Source organism: Coturnix japonica, chromosome 4, assembly GCF_001577835.2.
Source record: "Coturnix japonica isolate 7356 chromosome 4, Coturnix japonica 2.1, whole genome shotgun sequence".
NCBI classification, from domain to species: domain Eukaryota; kingdom Metazoa; phylum Chordata; class Aves; order Galliformes; family Phasianidae; genus Coturnix; species Coturnix japonica.
In genome coordinates this window covers 58,702,560-58,725,355 of record NC_029519.1, presented here as the reverse complement: position 1 = coordinate 58,725,355, position 22,796 = coordinate 58,702,560, and the positions used below count along the sequence as shown (strand labels likewise).

Sequence of the window (22,796 nt, the reverse complement as noted above, 5' to 3'; positions counted from 1 at the left end):
CTATTCTATTCTATTCTATTCTATTCTATTCTATTCTATTCTATTCTATTCTTCTCTGAACACGGGCAGGAAAAGCACTGCTCCTTTCTTCTCTTCTTTAAATAGAGGGAAAAAAAAAAAAAAGAAAAAAAAAAGTCAAGACCTAGCAAACTATGAGCTTTATTTCAAATTCTAACACTTTAACAGGGAGGGAGGGCTGACCATTTTATATGGAAAACCCTGAACTGTTGCCTAGAAAGAAATGTCAGGACAGGAACAGTCCACTGGAGATCTTCATCTGCCACAAATCTTGTTTTCAAAAGTCAAAACTGCATAAACTTTTTAATTTAAAAGCAGGGACAGACACTGCCTACTGGCTGAACAGCATGAATGAGTGCTGAAATTCAAATAACTAGGTATTCTTCAGTTCTCTTTTTGATCAGAGATCTCAGCTTGCAGTTAAAAAGCCTTTGCCTTCTGAGTAGCTGAAATTACATTTTCTTATGGAAAAGTTTGTCTAACAAGCTCGTATTTTCTGCCACTGGCCCAGATAAAGAAATTTTTACTCATCCATAAATGGAATTTTAATTATTCCGTGTCTATATAAATTTAGATTGAGTACCCAGCTATTTACTCCACTGTACGAATTCCACCTTTATCCAGGATACCTCTTTTATTGTAAAAGAGAGACTGCACATAGAGTCGAGTCACCAACCCTGGGGGTGTTCAAGAGATATGTAGATGTGGCAATGAGGGGCATGGTTGGAGTGGGTGTGGGGTGATGGGTTGGCAGCTGGACTAAATTACCTTTGTGATATTCTAGATGGCCATGCCATCACATGTCACATCATGAAATGAAGAGCATCTGTCAGTTCACCCATGTGAATCAGCAGATTATGGCCAGGGAACTGCATACAGAGCTGAAGTTCAGCCTCAGTATGTTGGAAATGATGGCAGCAATGCTAGAATATTGCAAGGTTTGCATTAGATATGTCCCATGAATGTTCACATAGGAACAGAAAGAACATCATATGCAAGTTTGTCAGGACCTACTGAACCAATACGAGGCTGAAAGTGACAGTTTCCTGGATTGCATCATTACTGGTGACAAGACGTGGTGTCACTGCTACAAGCTGGAGTTAAAATAGCAGTTCACAGAATGGTGACATGTGGATTTCCCCCTGAAGAAAAAGTTCAAGACATGGCCCTCAGCAGGTACAGTGATGTGCACTGTCTTCTAGGATAAGAATCCTGGATTTCCTGGAACTCAGACAAACCATCAACTCTGACTGTTACACCACAACGCTGACTAAGCTGAAGACACAAACCGCCAGATTAAGGTCAAAGAAGAAGACAATCTTTCTCTTGCAACACAGTAATGCCTGGTCCCATATCAGCTTAGAAGACTGTGCATAGCCAGTCTTAGCTAGACTGTCCTACCACACCCACCATATAGTCCAGATTTGGTGCCTTCTGACTTCCATCTGTTTGGGCCAATGAAAGATGGACTGCATGGGCAACACTTCCCCTGTGTGGGCTAACAAATTTCTACAGAATGCTATGTTACCTGTAGGAACTGTTGTGGTTGCTGGGTCAGCTGCGGCTGAGCTGGTTGTTGAACTGCAGTGAGCTGCTGCTGCTGCTGCTGCTGGTCTTGCTGACTTTGCTGCTGCTGCTGCTGTTGCTGTGTTACTGGCAAAGTCTGTGGCTGCTGCTGTTGGGCAGCAAAAGTGGGATAAGCTGTCACCACCTGTCCCATAAACATAGTACTTGGTACCATTACCGCTCCACACGCCACTGGGGCTGTGACAAGTTTTGTTACAAGCTGCTGACCTTGAGAAAATCTGTCAATAGAAAAAAGACATTTGGCATCACTTCAGGAAAAATGCATCAAGCCTAAGGTGCTCTTGACAAATGCAGATTTGTCAGTTTCATACCTTGTTGTAACACTACTGCTTATGAACACACCTATGCCTATGAACACACCGTCTTGGGTAAAGTTTAGCTGAACAGCTGTGCGATTACAATAACAAACAATATGGGTTTTTATGATACTTTTCCATACATGGTATTATAAGTACTGTGGTTACATAGCTACAAGTCATCCCAATGTGCTCTTGAAAACCTACCTGATTTGCCTATCTTGAGTAAAAGTAGTTACTGCAGCAGCATTCTGGTTATTGTTCTGTGGTAAGCTAGAAGGAACCTGGACCACATTTCCGGTTGTTGGCTGAGAAATCACCATAGTGTTATACAAAGGCGTTGAGACTGTGTTCTGTGACTGGCTGGCAAGAGAAGATTGTTGACTGTGTCCACTAAGTACATTTGGCTGACTATGCTGTAAAGGAAGAAAATGTAATGAATCAGCCACTTGAAAACAGACAGCTACTACAACCATCTTCCTCAGTGTAATTACTCATGCTTTACAACTGCTAATGTTTTTCTATTACAAATGAATTCTTACTTTAAAGTAGACAGGTATTTCCTATCAATTGAGGATTTGGAGGTAGGATTGGCTCTAGGGCATCTGAAAATCTCTTAATCTCTTCTCCTCTTCAGAATATCTTTTTCCTTAATATTTCATCTGCTTGCATACTGTTTGTTCAAGATCCTGTCTTCCATTCCTTTAGCATCTCTGTGCTACATTAAAACACGCACATTACCTCAATCAATTTCATACTTCAAAGCCTGGAACTAACTTAATGCTAAAGTGATAAACCGTCCACCATTATTTTGCCTCATCACTAATTTTAAAAAGTCATATGGGATTTGGAAAAAAGTAAAGAGGAGGATGACCACAGAGACTGCAATTATAAGCAGCCTCTCTACAAAACTGTCAAGCATGTTAAAACTCCTCAGATCGAGAAAAAGGCTTACAGACATACGACAGAAGACTCTGAAATCATGCACGACTAAGAAGGTGAAAAGTGAGCAGTTATGCAATGTATTTCCCAGTATAAAAGCTAGGTGGCAGGTTCAAAAAACAAACAGCAACAAATTTCGCAGGAGCTAAAGCTGTAGAACTCATTGGAAGATACTGCAGAGTTCAGAAGTTTACATACAATCAAAACCAATTGGATAAACTCATAGAAGAAAAATTCATCAAAGACACTTAAAATGCAAAAAGTATCACCTATGACATCTGACTGAAACTGCTGAGGAGCAGAAAAGTCAACTTCAGAATCATCAATATATGCCTTTCCTGTTCATGTGCTATAGGCATTTACTGGAGAGATCAGTGCCTGGACACTGGGTTTCAAGCTCAATTAGTACAAACGTTCTCATGCTGTACATTCTGCCAATAGAAAAGTCAATAAACATTCACAAAAAGGCAAGCTAACTATTTTCTGTATATTGTTTTTTCCAAAAAGCAGTTGGAATTATTTGCATTTGTAAATTGTAATTAGTTATACTTGGAATTATTTACATTTCTAAGTTTTAAAATTAAAGCAAGGTGTGAAACTGCATTAGAGAGAACGTAAGTACATTTCAATTGTAAAACTTTGAACATCAAGAAATAAACTCAATTCAAAGGACACAGTCACAAAAAATTTGCAGGGGGAGAAGTCAGGAAAGCTGTTATTGCATTTCTCACTAGTGAGAATTTTACCTGTGATGCAGAGCTCTGCAAAGGCTGTTGCTGGATCATGTGAGGTGTACTTGTATGTCCTGTGCTCATCCCACTTTGAGTCTGATTAGTCTGAACAACCTGACCTTGCATGTTTGCTGGTGCAAGTTGCTGAACACTTGAAGAATTTCCAGATGTAAGCTGCACAGAACTGAAGTTTAGTCCAGAAGTTGACTGCTGCAAGAACATCTTAAAAAAAATCCTAAAATTAGCTCTTAAGAAAAATCTGTTCATTGTTCAATACCTCAGGAAAAAACTAAAATTAATTTCTTAAGATATTAATACAAGATAAAGCTTCATCCCAGTTATTAGATGTTCAAACAGTATTGCAGTTACCAAGAGCAAATGGCTTACTCCCACACAGAGTCTGCATTCAGAGACTCTACTATAACTATAGCTAAGAATGAGAATCCTGAATTTTAAAGCCCTAAACTTTGGGGTTTAATATTTGTTTTTAAATTAGAAATGATATTTGCAGACTGACTTATAATGTAGGCTATGACTGTCTAAAGTTTAACTTCTTTAGAGATCTTGCTTCAACTTGTCAAGCCTCTGGAAACGAAACTAATTCAAAATCTCAGAACCATTTGATACAGACCTAGCACCAAGACGACAGTCTTCCTTGGCAATTACAAAACCGTACTGGTTATACTGAATTTTCCAATATCACCTCATTACAATAAGCTGAATTTAGCATCAAAGTGTTTTGAGTCTTTACAAAATGTAAGACTAAGAACTACAATGACTCGATGTAACAACATAAAATGTGCTTTGATTTGCCTTTTACTTTCCTTAATCCTAAGTAAGGTCCCTTTGCAGTGCACGGGATTGATAGCTGTGACAGTTCTCCTTTCAAGCACCTATAAAGCAATCTACTGCTGGAAGGCTTATGTGAGATCACAGTAAAACACAAAAAGCACATGCCAGAAACTCTTATTCCTCAACAGAATTTAAGCAATGTACTCAATACTTCCAGGAAGTACAGGGTTTTTTTTACTCTTTATTCACAGTATGTACTGAAAATATTTAGATTCTTTTCTTATGATGTACTTTAGATTTTTGTTTGTTTTGGCTTTTTTTTAATCGAGCTAGAAAAGTCCAATCAATAAGGTCATTCTATTCTTTCCAAGATAGCTGCTGAAAACAGAATGACAAAAATACATAAAATATGTATATTGGTTAAAATACAAAAAAATCAGGTAGATAGGTCTTTGTTATTCTCAGCTGCTAGACTGAGTAATACACAGGATCACAGAATCACTGAGGTTGGAAAAGACCTACAAGATCACACAGTCCAACCATCCACCCATCACCAATAGCTCTCACTAAACCATGTCCCTCAACACAACATACAAACATTTCTTGAACACCTCCAGGGTCGGTGACTCCACCACCTCCCTGGGCAGCCCATTCCACTGCCTGACCACTCTGTCAGAAAAGTGTTATTTTCTAGCCTCCAGCCTGAATCTCCCCTGCACAACTTGAGGCCATTCCCTCTAGCCCTCTAGACTTCCTGCCTTTGCGGCTGAGTAACTACTCCAGAACACCACACACTAGAAGAGTGTGTAAGAGGATCTAAGCCTGATAGTTGGGACAGTCTTCTAAGAGGTATGCATTCATCCAAGAGGATTTACACCCCTCAGCTAAAAGGGGAAATAAATATTCACTCTGCATATTTTGAATGGATATTCTAATGGTGGCAGAGCTATCCAAGAAGTAATAACCACTACAACACGTTCTTTCACATTTAGGTAGCACAAGCCACTCAACATTGGAAGAATACATTGGGGCACACCTAGATACATTCAGAAGCAAAATTATAAGTACCTCAGGAACAGTAACATTAGTTCTACGAACTTTGGGCACACAGGGTCCAGAAGACAGCTGACAAGGAGTACAGAGAATCCCACTGCGGAATGAAGTGCCCAAATCTAATTTTAGATCTCTAAATTCTCTACAGATCAAATGTATATGAGTTTCCCTGACTCACCTGCAGTCCTTGACCGTGGACAATTTGAAGCTGTTCTTGAATTTTCCGCAACTCTTCTTGCTGCCGATGAATATTTGCCTCTATCATGCGTGTTCTTTGCTCTAGCTGGTCCTTTAGGTGCTGCATAGCTCCCAATTGAGCTGAAAACTGAAAGACAGGCTGTAGTGCCATGTATAAATTATAAGCTGAGCAAAAATAATCACATTTAATTCACAAGTTGTAAATACACTCCTCCAGACTAGCGAAGAAATCAAGCACTGCTTTTTCAACTTAGTCATCAACCAAGGACAAAATCATCAGTACAAAAAATGCTACAGATTTCATGTTTACCTGTTTAACTGGCATTGGGATTAGTCTGCTTAGAACAAAACAAAACGATTCACCGCAAAAGAAACTGACTGGCACTCAAATCACTAAGACCCTATAAAAACTATAGTAATTCACATGGCACTGTGGATGCTCAAAGCTCTCCCAGTTTAGAATCTGTCAAACAGAAATTTGCTCATTTTGAGAAAAACATTAAAGGCAACTTTGACATCCAAGAACTCAGTTTTTGAAAGAGAAATGAACATGATAGTCAGATCAAGACTGTTTAAGAAATAATAAACCAACTTAGTAAACCAACTTAATCCATACCTGGGACATGCTGGACTGGAGCTGTAAGGTAGCAGGCTGAGACATTGTTGGCTGTGTTACTGGTTGTCCAAGAGACTGGGAGCTTAAAGACTAGGATTAAAAAAAGATGTTCCATAACTAGAAGAGAATAAACTTCATACTTGATGTAAAATATTTCCTACATAGACTATCAATTCCAAAATGGCATCACATGAATATATGAAAAAAACCAACAACACAGGTATATTTCTTGAAATACCTAAACCTAAATATTAAAGAGTTAAGAACACACACACAAAAATTTACAGTGTACATAATCTCTGTGCAATTGTTTTCCTGATAAATATATATAAGAAGCAGCAGGTTATAAAACAGGAAAAACAAGGCTGCTTTAAAATTCTTTTTCACAGTATGGGCAAAAACTTTTCAACAAGTTTGAAAGGTTGACCCTTCTGCTCTTTAACTAATACATTACACAACATAGTAGGCAAATACATGATTTAATACACATTCTGTTTTTGAAGTAAATGTGTTAGTTCCTCTGGAACACGAGCACTAAGCACACAAAGCATTTGTATTTTCTCACATTACTATGACTTCAGAAACTGTATTAAAGTATCTGCTGATATTCTTAGAGGCATAAATCTATATGAATAATCTATAGGGACACACAGCATTATGTTGGCAATTATATATGAAGTTTTATATACATACACACAGATACATTGTTGTGTGAGTGAAAGCACAAACTCAGACACATCCCTACAAATTCTGAAGCTCAAAACATAAATATCTAAATGCTTCATTATTGTATTCCCTTAAAATGTAGTATACTGAAGGTGCGTAGAAATGCCAAATACCCCAAGTAAAAGTCTTACAGTTTAAATGTTGTGTTTTCAGAGGAAATAGAATGAAGGTTGTATGAATTTAATACTACATTTTAAAGGAAATATGCACTGATTTAAGTACAAAATGTTTTTCCCAAAGAGTTACCTGGCTACTCAGAGATGATCTTCTTTGTGTAGACTTTTCATGAGCAGATAAGCTTTGTCTTGGGGGAGTGCTAGTGTCCACTGTCATTTTAGTTGGTGTCGCTGACAAAGTTGTTACAAAGAGAGACATATTAATAGTAATCTCAATTCTGCAATGCAATAATCAAATCACAGGAAGCTCTTCCTGAATAAAATAGCTTAGGGCTTGGACTCTATTTTTCTTTGCCTTGCATATCCAACAATAATGCAATCTGATGGATTGAAACAGGGCAGTGTAGGGGCTGCTACTGCACTTTTGTAAGTAGAAACCGCGATACAAGGTCTGAAAATCTTAGTGGTCAGAATATCTCTGACACATCATAAAGGACATTCTCATCTGCACACTTTTAATAAAATGATGGATGATCAACTGCTAGAGATGGATTTAATTAAGTTAAACAGGGAAAGTCTTCACTAAGGAAATTATATATTCAATAGTTGGTGCTTACACGAATGATCTGATACTGCAGTATGTGAAGATTTTCTTGAACTCCTGGAGGAAGCGGAAGGTGTGGGGCTGGTATCAAACCTTTCCAGAGCTTCTTTGAGGCTCACTGTGTTTATGTGATTATCAGATCCAGAGTCTTGACTCTGAGGAGACACACAGAAACAACAGCTATTTTATCAGACACATCCCACAATGTACGTTTCTGGAAGCAAATGTCTAAGACCGTACAGCAGCTCATCAATCCCTTTCATCACTAACTGCACAGAAGTAGGGTCCTGCTTTGCATCTGTAATTTCTACTCTTTTGTAACAATTTTTATAACAAAACAAAGCAGTAGAAGCCTAGAAAACAAAATATATGCAGACATCACAAATTGATTGCTGAGCTGACCTTCTTCTCCAGCAACCCAGTTAAGTCTGAACACCTGTGTTAGGAGTGAACTATTTATCCTTTTGAAGAAGAAAAAGTTAATTCCACTAGAAGGAGCGCTGCCAGATGAAACTTTCTGAACTGCCAAGGGAAAAACACCACAGTGTATCTGCACAAGCTTGCTCAGCTAAGACTTGCTGAGCTTCCAAGGATGTTCATTCAAAACAAATTTTGCATACATCTAAGAAGTAGAAGAGAGTCATATAATGAAACGATTCCTACATTCTTGTGAATTCCTTTAAGTCATCTTTGTGTGCTGACCTTGTTCTTTCATGTTACGGGTCCTTCCAGTAAAGAATATTTATGTATGAACCTAACTACAGTAGGGACTTATGGAAATCAACGTGTTACAATAAAAGCTATGTAAACTGCTGAGAAGTGGAGAGGGATAACAGTTAAACATCCTCCCTAAACTTCCTTAATGACTTCAAATAGACATACTATTTAAAGATTGAAATAATTACTTAAACAGAACAAATACTTCTTGCTGCTATTTACTACATATTACTTTTACTGTGAAATAAAGAAGTGAAACAAAATGTTTGTTACTCACTTTATCTGCTTTTATCTCTGGAAGAGACTCCTCAATACCGAGTTCTCGCCGCCTTTCTGCTCTGACTTCTGCATAACTAGAAAAGAACAAACCACATATGACTGCTTAATCCCTAGATGACTTTAAAAACACATCTCAGAAAACAAACTCCTCCAATGCAACTTGCTTACAAAATACCTTAGGAAGTTTTCCAGTAATTCTTTACTATTTATTATTCTCTATCTCAAAAAAAATAATACTAACTAGCAATACATCTCCCATGTAAACTAAATATTTCTAACATGGATTTAGCAAGGAAAACTTACCTTACAACTGTGTGCGTACAGACGATAAACTCTGGCCTGGAATTCCACTGGTGATACGTGATATAGTAATGTGTTTGCAGCCAAATCCATTGCTGTCCCTTCGTAAGGAATCTGTAATAACACGACTTCCCTTTCCCATATTGCATTACTGTAAAAGTGAAGAATAAAATTTACTGCCTTTCCAGTTTATAAATACTGCAATTATATAATAAGCATTATTTCCCAACTCTTCATGTTCTGAGCCCATGTTCAATCTGATATGAAGGCTAAGAAGAGAATTTAAATTGTAGTTTTCTACCAGAAAGAATTTGCATTTGTCTGAGACGTGCACAATTCAAATTACCATTTTTGTAAAGCTTTTCTGTATAGTGAAACGCTCACATGCAAAAATATTGAAGAAAATCATAGCTAAACAGAGAATTTATTCTATCACATGCCTAGAGAGTTTTTGTATTTATTAAATATCACAGAGCCTTTTAAATGCTATTGGAAGAACTGGAGAAGTATTAATCAAAGTTCTGTACATTCTGATTCACCACAATGACAAATCTAAACTAGAAGTTGAATCGATTTTCCAGTTCTGTATCAAAAGAAAAATATCGAGATCAGTAGTAAGTCTCAAATCAACAGGAGTAAAGAAACTTCACTCACAAATACAACAAAACTTCACTCAAACCACTAAAAAAACTTTAAACTCAACATCCAGAAAGCAAATTCACAACACAGTCATACTCACAATGCTCATGACATTTTGCCAGATTATCTAGATCATCCACATGATAATAATCATAGCCCGACGTTCCCAAAACTTCAAATGGAAGATAGCCAATTATTGGAGGTGCCCTAAAGAATAGAAAAATTACAGTCATTTTCTTTACACAAGGAAAAAAAAATCATTATATACATTAGTTGCTTTTTTTTTTCATTGCATTTTTTATGCTTCACTTTTCTCAGAAAAAATAAAAAAAATAAACCCAACATAAGCTATAAATAATTGCTACTGATTAGCAAACTCTACATATTATAGCTATAAAAGTGATTCAGCTACTATTGCTGCCTTATACAGAAAGAATTGCAGCACCTGTGATCCAAGAATAGGAACTTCCATTCTAAGCTATGCCTAGATGTGAACTCTTCATTGGGTTCTTCAACAGTGCACATTTCCTGGAAAGGGAAAAAGAAAAAAGAATCTCTTTCAAAACTGCTCTATTCTAATTCATAAGTTCTTTTTAAATCCAGGCTTACCTCAAGTTAGTGGATAATTTTACAATAGGTAAAGGATTTGTAAATTTCATTGAGATTTTTGGTTAGTAGCATAGCACTGAGGTAGAATCTAACATCAGCCATGTGAGGCCGACACTCAGATGATTTAAATGCAGCTGGTAAACTCATGCTCAGTGTCTACAAGCACAGCGGTACAAGCAGTACATGCTTATAATGGGGAAGAAGTACCATTATGAAGATGGTCACCTTACTTTGGCTTTACAAATAGGACACAGAATACACTAAATCTTTACTTCAGCTACTGCAGGAACTTGCAACAGTACTCCCGTAGTAAGAAATATGGACATTTTCAGTTTCATATGACAGAACTCCTTATGATTTCCATCAATATTATCTGAAGTGCTCTATGCATTTTCTCTAAAGTGTTCCTGTTCAGAGTACGGTTAAAAATGTATAAAACTGATATGATATAAAAGTGCATACCTTGATAAACTGAGGTGTAGCTAATCTAACTGTGGCTATAAAGCAAACTTTGTCTTCATATGAAGGCCGGTGCGACCGCTGAATAGTTCCTTCAAAACCATTGTGTGCTGAATTGGGAACTGACGGAAGACAGAGAAGAGGTCAGCAAAGGTTACTACAGAGGCATGGAGGAGAACGGCAGTCACATCACAACTCAAATGGATCAGTATTTATCATCATATTTGATCTTTACAGACCTGTTTTTCTAGCTTTTCTAAAGCATCAGATACTGAGCACAGCCCACAGTCCACCTATCTGACAAACCAAACAGATGTGCTACACAAGCTACTCTGCACAGGCAAGCAAACTTAAGATGCTGTAGTACAGAAGTGGGAATAATGACTAATAAGTTCAGTGGATGAGAGAGGTCACTCAGTGCAGAAAAGCAAAATCCTATAACAGTCCGTCCACTGATCTGAGCAGTAACTGTGAAAGCAGAAACTGCGGGGGGAGGAGTGCAGAACACGCATTTTTCTTGTCAGCTCACTAAGAACGATGAGAACAGCAGATACTTAGTATTGGTGATCCTGAAGTAACTTAGCCACCTGCTTAAATACAGATTATACTTAATTCAGGCTCTTACTTCAAAGTGTCGACTTAAATTTCTCTCGTGCTCTGTTTAAAAATGTTTTGCAGCTTTCTTTAACTGAAAGACTGAATATTTTGCCTACAAATGCACGTATGTGCAATATCTGATGGGCCGTCTGACTTTGTTTTCATTAAAACAAGAAAAAATTGATGTAACTCTGTTTCAGGCTCTTTTCAAAGACCGATTTTAGCTTTTCCTTAAGTTTTGCACTGTCATCCTAAGCCTGTTCACATATGAAGCTCCCAAAGTATTCCACTCTAATATGACTGAAATTACTTACCATTATTCAAACACTTGAAATTTCCTATGAATTTTACATATTCATATGTAGGTTGCTCTTTTGGGTCTATTGTTCCTCGCAGCATATGGCAGCAGAATTCTAGCTGATTTTTTGCTGAAAAAAGAGCAAACAAATTAAAAGATTGCGTGGTTGATGAAACACACAGGGAACAAGAAACTGAAAGCAGGAATAATTAAGTTGTGCGCTTTACTGTGATGCTGTAAATGTGGTGATTACGAGTAACTACAGCTTTTGCTTTTAGCCAGCGTGATATTAGCTAAGCTAAAGAAAAGGAAAACTCATTTGGAATGTGTGTGTGATAGGACTGAATGTCAACAACATAGAGATCCCGTGAAAAAAATAGAACCATTTTAAACAAGCATCTGCCCAAAACGTAACTTTATGTCCTTCCAACACTCATGGCCTGTTTTCATTCTTGTCAGCTGCTAGAATGGTCTAAATAGAAGCTATGTAAACAAAGTCATAGAGTGAAATGCCGCGCAACACAAAATTACTCTTCAGGGAAAAGAGGAACAGCACAGCATGAAAGTGTTTCCATTCAAGTTGTGCGTTTCATTCTGAATGTCTCATCTACACACTTCCACTTACACAGCACTGCAAAAAGGAACTAATCACATACAACATGAAGGGGATTGTTCTTAATGCAAATACTTACATTTTAAGTATTCTGGTGTCAATGAATCACTTTCCAGCAGATGAGAAGACAGAATTTTATAGATTTCTGAATGTTCCCCCTCTGGGATAAAATTAAATACACTCTGATCCACAAGATCAGACTGAAAGGGAAATATTTAATACATTTTAAAATAACGCAAGACATACAAGATCACAAATGTTACTATTTTGGTGCAAAACAATTCCAGAGAAAGAAAACAAAATCAATTCAGAAAAAGATCACTGAAATATTACTAACTCATTACCGTCACTTGATGGATTACATGCAAACACTTTGCAGGTAAAAAAAAACAACCACCATTTTCATTTGCTTTGACACTGAATCATTTAATGAAGATGCCATGAATGCATCAGATATGCATGCACATATAAGTACAGTGGAACTTCTATTAATCTCTCCGGGTGGTAAATAAAGCAGCATTTAAACGAGAAATTATATAATGGTGGTGTAGTGCATTGTAATCTGTCAGTGGCAATCAACACATCCAAACAGCATTTTGTAACAAAAAGCAGCACCTCCCTACAACCCTACATCAATTCTTCTCTTACCACTGTAAGACAACTTGCCTGTACCAATTATTTGTCCATCTCTTCTAGCTCTGCTTCACTCAGTAACTCTACATCTTTGAGACCTAATGTTTCTCATTTCTTAGTGATATTATTCAAAGGTAACTTCTTAGCAGCAAGCAATGTCAACAAAATTCAAGATGAGTGAATGTGACAAAACTCAAAGTATTCACCTAGCCTAAAAAGCAGAATCAGCAATAATGCATTTCTTATGAGAGTTCTTTGGCAAATAAGCAAAAGTAAAAAAACAGTTAAAAAAAATTCCAAGGTACTGCTCTTTAGCAATATTCTTCTGATTCATGTAGAGGCCACTACGGGAGTGAACTCTAAAGGACCTCCTATAGTCACATCTGTTGTTATAGTCATGTTGAAGAGAAACTGACGCTAGTCTGGTAATACTTAATCCTGCCTAAGAGAGCACCAGCTGCATTCTGCATATCCGAAGGAAATATTTAATGTAGAACACAAACCAGGAGCAAGGATTTGTGCAAAAGCATGAGAATACCGTACACATCTGCCCAACTATAATGCCCAAAAGAACAAAGATTATTAGTACTTGTAGTAGAATATCACCCACAGACAAACTGGCACATTACTGAAAGGAATTCATACTTACTGGCAAATGTTCAAGTAAAGGAGTTACACTTTCAGACACATATATTATATTTCCATCTGTCATAATTGCTAAAAAAAAACCATCAAGAGCCTGAAATTAAACATAATAGGCAGTTAAATAAAAAGAAACTGCATGTTAAAAGTGTTAAGCTATATGCAACACTGAAAAGAATTTAGACCAATTTTAATTAAATTTATTATAACAATGAGAGTTCTGTATTAAAACTCCCTAGTCTTGCTTTTACACTGTGAGCATTACAATTTCCATATGCTCTGTTCTCAAATAATCTATGATTTCACAGGCAAGATTTTGGTCCTTACGCATCTAGCCGTTGTTTACTTGGCTCTGAGGCCTGCCATCTTGTCTGCTTGTTATTTTTAATTACAACATCTTTTTAAACACCAGAAAGCTCAGGAAAATGAACTGGCAGCAAAAGAAAGAAAAGCAGGAGAAAAGATACAAAGAACAAACGAATGAGGTGGTGAAATCAACACATTTCAGTATTTAAAATCTCAATATCTCCAATTTCAATAGGAGAAATCTGTAGTAAAATCTCACTTAAGCTTTAACACTGTGAAATACACTTCTGATCGCTTTATCTTCTGCTTAACTCAGACATATTCCCACTGAAAAAAAAAACATGACTGATTTTTGGTGGAAAATTACCAAACTGGAGGCCTGACAGAACTGCATTTCTAAATAGTGAATTGTAAAGGTCACATCTTCAAAAATCTTGCATCATTTTCTTCTAACTGTAAGCCACTAGTTGTGGGCACAATACTTTCTAAGAAGACTCGAGAAATACTACAAACAGTTAGCAAAGTCTTTAAAAACAGAAGCAAGTACTTCACTATGGTATACATTTCACGTACATAGAAAATTCAGCTGTTTACCTTCATGAAAACATACAGATGGAACTAAAATAGGTGAATGAAAGACATGCCACCAAACCAAAAATCATCACCGTGGACTCACAGCACCCTAGGATGTAATATTCTACTTCCAGGAAAACAGAAATAACATACCTCTAACATTAACTGTGTGAACTCTTCATTACTAAGGAATGTTGGTTTCCAGTCCTGTCGAATCTCACTGGCATCTGATTGTGCAGTAATTTCTACAATAAAACAAAAACACAATTTAAGGATTCACACTCCTAAAAGCCACTGTCTCTTCACTAAGTCACACATAAACAACACGGAATAGCAGAAGCCTCTCCAGTCTCCTCTGTGTGTGGATGTTGCTCATTTATCAATCCTTCACTACTTTAGCATTTTCAAAGTTTTCTTGTTTACCAGTTCAAAGCAAGGTGCAGCACTCAAAGCAGCAGTACAAAGGGAGAAGTTCTCAGCAACGTAATTTCAGCGTGCTCAGCCTGCTGGTTTTTTGTTTGTTGGTTCTTCTACAATAAGAAGCAGAATCCACTTTGGCCAGCAAACAAATCAGACAGTTCATCTGGACCCGTTCCCAGTGTACCAAGCTTAGTCAAAGTGGAAGTGGTCCAGAAAGAACCAGAAGCAACATACTTAATCTAAATCTGGTGGCTGAACACAGTAGGATTTTCAACAGAAAAGCAGGTGATCTTTGAGGACAATTTTTTCACTGCTAGGGTAATATAATGAACAGATCCAAGGACTTCAGGAGGCAAAGCAAGTGTCTGACCTTAGCCAGCATTTTGTGCAAAATATTGTAATGTAAACCTGTGCAGAACAATGCTGTAAGCACTGGCTGTCGGAGCTTTAGATACCTTAATATGATAACTGCAGTCACACAAATATTCTGTCCCGTTGGGTCAAGGACAAAAGCCCAAGGCCTTAAAACATATCTATTCCTACAGCTACATTTTTTCTTTTATCTTCAAAACCAAAAACAACCAAAAACACTCACACACACACACACACACAAACAACAAAAAACGACAGAATAAAAACAGCAACAGAAAAAAATGTTTGAGTTTATTCTATGGCACTATGCAAAACACATCTGGTGCTGCTTGAACTGTGTTAATAATACTAAGGGAATATTTACCACATCTTAACATACCTTGAACTTACACACTGTGGGATAAACAAATACCTATTTACACCCTTAAGAGCCTACTTATTTTATTTTGTAACTAACTAGTAGCTGCTTCCTTTGTTGCTACAGTTTTCTAATCAACATACAAGCTAAAAAATTACTCAAGGAAATGGCTAAACTAGGGAAAGAGCTTCTTTTCCTGAATTCTAATCTTGTTTTTGGCACTGTGAACCACAAGGTGCCATATTAAAAACAAGAGTACAAACAGATTTAGGGATTTATCATTTACAGAAATATCAGCCATGAATAGTGTAGGATTAGTAGAAGATGGTGGGTTTTTTGCTAAAAGAAAACAACTGGTAATGAATTTCAATATAACTCATTTTGATGAATCCCCCCTCATCAGCTGGTGCAAACAACCAAAGAAACAAAAGCACAGCAAAGATATCCAAAGATATTTCTAGTTTTGACATTTCACATTCAAGTTCACAAAGCATACACTCATTGCTTTATATATAAGTGGATATGTCTCAAAAATGAGAAAGTTCAGATGAAAGCATTTATAGATTTTCTGTCTTCCTTTTCCCCTAAATGCTGCAGCCACAAGGTAAAAAGAAAATGCCTGTGCTCCAGGTCTGCATTCCCAAATTCCCAAGGCATGCCACTCTCTCTCTCATCAAACAAACTAGCCCGATAAAGCTTGCTGGAGAACACAATACTCTATCATCCCAGTTAAAGCTGACAGCCATGTGGATGTCAGCCAGCGGAGAGAGAGCACAGATTCCCTTGCATTAGCTTTTTCAGTAATTTATCTTGCTTTATATGGAAGCAGGAGAGACAAACCAACTGTTCAAAGCACAGCCTTAAGTATCAAAATATGTGCTTCCAACAAATACGTTCACTGAAACAGATCAGCAGAACTCTCCTGACAAGCAAAACTTTGACAGCTTGAATCTTATGAAGCAACTGTATAATGGAGGTCTCCATCAGCCCAGCTCAAATGATTTCAAGGTTATTTAGAAATCAAATGCTTCTCTTTAGGAAACAGTCTTGTTTGAAAGCTAAGGGATTAAAAAAAAAAAAAAAACCACCAAAAAACTGATTTTGAAGAATACTGGAATCCTGAATCACAGGAATATCTTTTTTGGGGGGCCCCTTAGATTGTTTACAATCCCCTTAAAGGAGCTGCACAATTGTTAATGCTTTATGCACTTAGTGCGTATCATAAATACTTCAATAACTTACAAATATATTTTTTCTTGTTACAATTACCTTTGTGCTTCCGTAAAAAGTCAATGCTCTTCTGCAGTACAGTGGATTTATCCATCTTCCGAGCATTACCTGGAAGCATGGAACCCAGCTCTTTGATAAGAACATTAAACTGATCTCGACGTTTCTTTTCAGACTTGTTTCTAGACACTCTGACAAATAAAACAGAAAATGTTTTATAGCAATTATGAGAACTTATAATAAGATACACACTACAAAACTCCTCTTTAAGAACTGTCACACCTACTCCAAATCACAGGCAACATTTTCAAAGGAGGGGTGCACTTGGGCCTTCACAACTGACACCACTAGACAAAAATACAAATAAACATGCAAGGTATCTAGAGAATAATAGCAAGAGAAATGCTTGAATAATGTTGCAAAATGTGGTTACTTACAAAAGACTCATGTTTTTTATTCCACTGAGTAATCTCGGTCCAAAGGTACAAGCATAGGACATTCTTAGTATTAAGTAAACTCAAAAATTACCTTTTTGCTTTATCTTTGTCATCTTCTTCCACCAGACCATCAAAAATGCTTCCATCATTTCTGAAAGAAACAAAAATAATGAGAAAGAAAAATATCACAAGAGAGAGCTCATTATACATCACCTCCCCTAAATCAAGAAACTGAAGCACTGTTTTATTACTGCGCTGTCTCACAAGGACCATCATCAATAACCCAAAGTCAATCTGCTGTAACTTCTTGTAGGCTGTTTACTAAACAGGCAGCATAAAGACCTGCATTTCTGACACAGCCCAAACTAGTTTTAGAATATTTCTAACGTGAACTCGGAACCCTACATAGACACTTAATTGAAAAGTATTTAATTCTATTTTTCTATCTTCTTAATTATTTGCTTTATTTTATCCATTTGAAAACATTACAGGACAAATACAATTTGTTACTTCTACTTTTTCACAACATCTATTACAATATTGGAAATACTTACAGTAAGAAAGTCTTTGTTTTGCATACATCAATAATGGAAGAGAGCTCAGAAACATGCTATACTTCATCCATGAAAGTAATTTTATGTAAACACAATTAACTCTAAGCAATAACGCTAAGTATTCATTATATTTGGTTCCCAAACAAGTATCACAATTTTTACTCAACCTGAAAACTGTGTGTGAATTGCTAAAGAGGTTTTAAGACATCACAATGAGAACATTTTACTTTTAAGAAGCCTCCGTACACTTTATACAATACTTTATTTTAACTCCTTTAAAAAGTCAAGCTGAAATTGTTCTTTTGTTTTCCAGAACTGCTGTATAATTGACCCATATTTTTTTTTATTTTTTTTTCTCTCATTTCTTCTGTCTGCATTCAGTTTACTTAGTGCTGTCCACCCACTGGCTACTGCATGTCCAACCCTACTTTTTTAACCTCCTGTTTCCTTCCCTTGAGGCAAGTAACTGCAAAAAGCTTACTTCATCCCTCTGATTTACAGTGATAAATCATCAAGTAATCATATATTATGATAAGCAGAGATGTTAGGAAATAATTGTCTTCTGTCACTACATCAACATGAAACGTTCAGAAAGAATTCACATATTCAAAATGCTGAAGTTTCAGAGAGATTCAGTAAAACTTTACTATAAAAACCCATGTAAGTATTTTAAAACATTTAAGCTTTATATTTATTGCGTTTTATTCAGAATGGGCTTAACTTTCTGTAAATTTTATGCATGTCTCATTTCCTGAAGTCTCAAAAATAGTAATAAGCAGTATATTAGGGACAGATGTTCACCCAAGCTGCTAAGAAAGTCTAGGGCAAGGAATCAAGTGGAAACCACGCCTCAGCTATTACTTTTCCCTTGAAATAGGTTACCAGGTCACTTTACTGTAGCACCATTAATCATTTAAGTGTATTTGTTTCCCTTAATCAAACAGTGAAGTACTTAAAAAAAAAATAAATCAAGTAAGCATTAAAAATCAACTCAACTTGCACAGACGCTGTTCCATGTCTGAAAAAAGCCATATACCTCAAACAACAAAATGAACTTTTTCCAATGATTACAACACAATTCATTGAAAGACAACCAAAAGTGGCCAAAAGTAGCCAAAAATTCACCCCTCTTGTTTTCTTGTTGCATAAATTATTGTTCTCTGTATATTAACTACAAGAATAAAAACAGTAAAGAAAATATTTAACAGTAATTCCCTCAAAACTCACAGCTTCTACAAACGTACCTGTCTGCAATGGAGCTCATTTTATGGGTGCTTATGGTAAAAAACATAACATAGCACACTTTAGTCTTGTGGTAGACATTTGTACGTTTGCCTGTAAGAAAAGAAAAAGAAATCAAAATGTAACTCCAGAGGAATAACCATATACTTCACCAGAGCATACTTGTTCTTATTTGCTCTTTAAACTGCTTTTCATCTCCTCTTGGTCTTCTGTTCTGTGCTGACCTTGTCTAATCTAGTCTCCATTGCCATTATAACCTGGACTTTCTTATTTTATTTTACATGACAGAATTTAAGAGAACACTGCTTTATTACATGTCATAATCAATACATTTGGACAAAGCCAATATAAACCTTTTCCCGGCTTCAAATCTGGGGATTTAAAATTAAAGTAATATAAAGAAATACCTACCCAAAAACTACAGAAGTATAAAGGTGTGCAGAAAGATTGAATGTCAAAGATAAAACAGTGCAGTAAAATTTCTCTGACATAAAAAAGTCAGTTGTCAAAAGCTGCCTAAGGAGTAGCAGGACTGGAATGTAAGAGATTAAGGAATAACTGTGTGCAACAAGAAATTTTATATAAGAACTACAGTTGCAGATCTTCAGGTGTTCTTAATATGGTATAAACTTAATATTAAACAGGAATTCCATTTGTTTCAAAGGAGCTCATTTTAGTCACTTCAGTAACTCACAGTTTCTGAGAAAGATTCATTTGATTCTGAAAGTGCCAAACCTGGCAGAACTTGCAGTGTTAATACCACAAGAAAGATGGCAGCTGCTACTTCATGATCCAAACAGTCCACAAAATGTTCCAGGAAGATTTAATCCCAGTTTCTGAACACTAAGGGAAACTGAGGAAGAAAGCTTATGTTCAAACCAAACTGTCTCACTGTCTACAACAGCCACATATTAAGGACGTTTCCTTCACAATATTAGCCTTTCTCTCTGCAAAACTTCAGAACTGAGCATAATGGGAAAGTTATTATTGGGAAAGCTGGGCTGCAGCGCAGTCTCCTTCAAGGCACAGTGTGCATGCAATTTTACGTAAGAACCCTCTTAACCACTTGTTCAAGGCCAAGCTTTGTGTTGCATTTATTCTCCAAAGTCCAACGCCCTGTAGCAACACTTGAAGTAAACCATTCTACTACTGAAATACTTCAAAACAGCAATTGTGCTGGCTGTCCCTACAAACTGATTTCAATACATTTGTTGGCCAAGGTTTATAAAGTAACAAATCTGCACTATTTGAAAACAAGCCAGAAATGGCAAGAGAAAAACAAATTTTGACAATGTTCAAATGTTTGTGAAAAGTAAGCAACAGTAACAGAGGTTACATTGCTCAGCTGTAAAAGCAATCTACCATCACTAACACAGAATTAAAGAAGACTGGAACTTTGTTTTCATTTAGACTACACAATATGCATTGACAGAGGTACGCACTAGTCACATTTCTAACCCTGCATCAATTTTTAAACAATTTGGGAACTTATAGGGATCGAGAGTAACACGTAATTCCATTGGCTAAATGATACATTGTTCCATTAATATGCAAAAGAAAAATATATAGCTAAGTGTGTCACTAAACACAATTTGCGACATAACTGACACCTTCCTTATGCAGAATCTGAATTTTAGAGTCAATATTTTTCACTTTAACAAAGTGCTCAGTTTATGGAAAAAAATAATTCCCTTGTTACACTATACAGATCTTCTGCCAGAATTGGATTTGGTATCCAAAACAATTAAAGGAACTTAAAAACTATCTCAAATGTACACGTAGTGCATTTTTCTCTCTCTTTTCAAGGTCTGAGCCTTTTGCCTTTGCATCTGAAGTAGCAAGACACTGTAACTATCAATGATACGTGTCAGTGGACAAGACTGCAGAAATACATCCAATGAAATCAGGCAACTTTAAAGCCAGCAGCACAGAAATCAAGGGCTATGTCTGTTTCTAAAAATCAAATTCAGTCGTGTTCTACAGCAAAAAAAGACACTACTTTGCCACGGACTTTCAGTGATGACAGAAAGCCAGAGGAATTTTACTAATTAAAAAATACCTTCTATTTTACCTTTTATACTTTGGGACTTGTTGAAGTGTATGGTTTAGGGATGAAACGCTGGTTCTTCTCAAGAATAATGTGGAGTATCCTCTTCTGCACAAAAGCGTTAAATTATGAACTGTAAAAAAATCACAAAGGAGAGTCAATGAATTACAGAATTATTATTTTCTAAATAAAAAAAAGTATTCGTTCCAACCAGTGTGATTTATTAGTGCCATATTCTGCCTACTTTCACTGTCAGAATTCACCTTGCCTTAAAGCTCTGTCCTATGTTAAGCAGTATATCCTAAAACTATTTCATCTCTGCTTCAAGCTGCTGTCACTTTATGTCTATCTTTAACCTTGACATCATTTTTACTTTTAAATGTGGTATCAACCACACCACCTACATCTTCGCTTTCATATGCTACCTGCAAAGCAACTCTCTATGCCGTTATTTAAACGTTACTTTTCTAAAACTCTTACCTGGCTCTCCACTGCCTTTTCCACTGATGCCTTCTCTTCTTCAAACCCCCGGAATTGCTACAGGACAGCAGAATGTATAGAATGCTGCTGCTGACCAGCAAAGTCATCAGCAACATTATTGCTGCTGCCTCAGACAAACATTAAATTCTTCTTTCAAAACCCAGTTCAAAAACCATTCCAAAAAATGAAATGGTATTCCAAACTTATCCCACAAATGCAGTATTTACATTAAGCATTAAATTCTAAAAATGACATCGTGATCTAAAAACAAAGCTGATGCTACTCTCAAATTCACTAATGCTACTGAAAACAACAGAATTATTTCTGTACTTTTAAAAGTATTCGATTAGAGAAATTAAATTTCTCCTTCCCGTACACCTAGCAGAGGTTCTTAAGTGGTTAAAAATCAGACATAAACATTAACATAGGAAGTTAAAACACAGCAGAACAATCTGCCAAAAAGAGGAAGAACAATTACGGCATGATTCAATGAAGCCACTCACTCTTTTCTGGCCAAATAACCCGCTGCCCCATTGACCTACTTTTTTAGGTGCTTACAGCCTCCTTTCCTCTCCTGTTTTGTTCCGTTTGACAAGTACAAACATTAACAGTGACAAAGAGTCCCATGTAGGCTAGGTTACAGAGACTGCAACATGAAACCCATGTTTTTAAACTGCTTGGAGTTGAAGAACTCTGCCAACTCTCACCCAGCTCCTAACAGAGGAAAAATTTAGACTTCATCTCTGCAGCATGCAGAAGTTTGGGGTTTTTTTGCTTTATGGTTTTGGGTTGTTTTTTTTTTGCATTTAATCACCATTAAACACCACAGACCATAAGCACAGAACCATATACATTAATGTCTAAAACCAAAAAACCACGAAGTTTTTAAGGATATTTCAAAATGGGATTTCAAGATGAAGAGAACGGGAATATGTTTACGTTATAAAAGAACATAGGCAAGCTTAAACCAGACCAAAAGGAAAGCTAATCACAGTGGAAAAGCTTTTGTAACCAAAACCACATAGATCTCTAACTCAGTAGAAATGGCATGCATGTGAAAGCGAGCAGAAAGGTCTGGACGCCTACACACCAGCTCTTTCAGCCACAAGTGTTCAAAGGTCAGGAGTCTGTCTCTATAAATCATGAGTGCCGAAGTTGTTGGTTTGGTGGGTTTTTTGTTTTTTGGGTTTTTTTGGCAGTTTTTTTTGAAAGTTATTTTAAATATGGTCCGTTTTTTTTTCTTTTTGTTTCTATCTTTTGTACACATTCAGCACATGCTTTCAAATGTTTCTGTCCAATCAAGAATAGCGACCTA

General features: G+C 36.6%; 1 protein-coding gene across 13 annotated transcripts in view; it reads right to left on the bottom strand.

Annotated features, from left to right (window-relative positions):
* The window catches only part of CLOCK (clock circadian regulator), a 64,888-nt gene that overhangs the window by 17,784 nt on the left and 24,308 nt on the right, over nt 1-22,796 (bottom strand). For 10 of the 13 annotated variants that reach the window (XM_015862244.2, XM_015862250.2, XM_015862243.2 and 7 more), the window contains 20 exons: nt 21,026-21,134; nt 18,957-19,047; nt 17,250-17,309; nt 16,764-16,912; nt 14,498-14,589; nt 13,473-13,562; nt 12,270-12,390; nt 11,594-11,707; nt 10,686-10,804; nt 10,060-10,142; nt 9,715-9,821; nt 8,979-9,126; nt 8,674-8,749; nt 7,693-7,834; nt 7,206-7,306; nt 6,234-6,323; nt 5,598-5,756; nt 3,590-3,796; nt 2,109-2,317; nt 1,465-1,823 (listed from right to left, as the gene is read on the bottom strand). In XM_015862244.2, the coding sequence (XP_015717730.1) occupies nt 1,538-1,823; nt 2,109-2,317; nt 3,590-3,796; nt 5,598-5,756; nt 6,234-6,323; nt 7,206-7,306; nt 7,693-7,834; nt 8,674-8,749; nt 8,979-9,126; nt 9,715-9,821; nt 10,060-10,142; nt 10,686-10,804; nt 11,594-11,707; nt 12,270-12,390; nt 13,473-13,562; nt 14,498-14,589; nt 16,764-16,912; nt 17,250-17,309; nt 18,957-19,003 (2,400 nt within the window). In that variant the 5' untranslated portion in view covers nt 19,004-19,047; nt 21,026-21,134 and the 3' untranslated portion in view covers nt 1,465-1,537. 13 annotated transcript variants of the gene reach the window in all.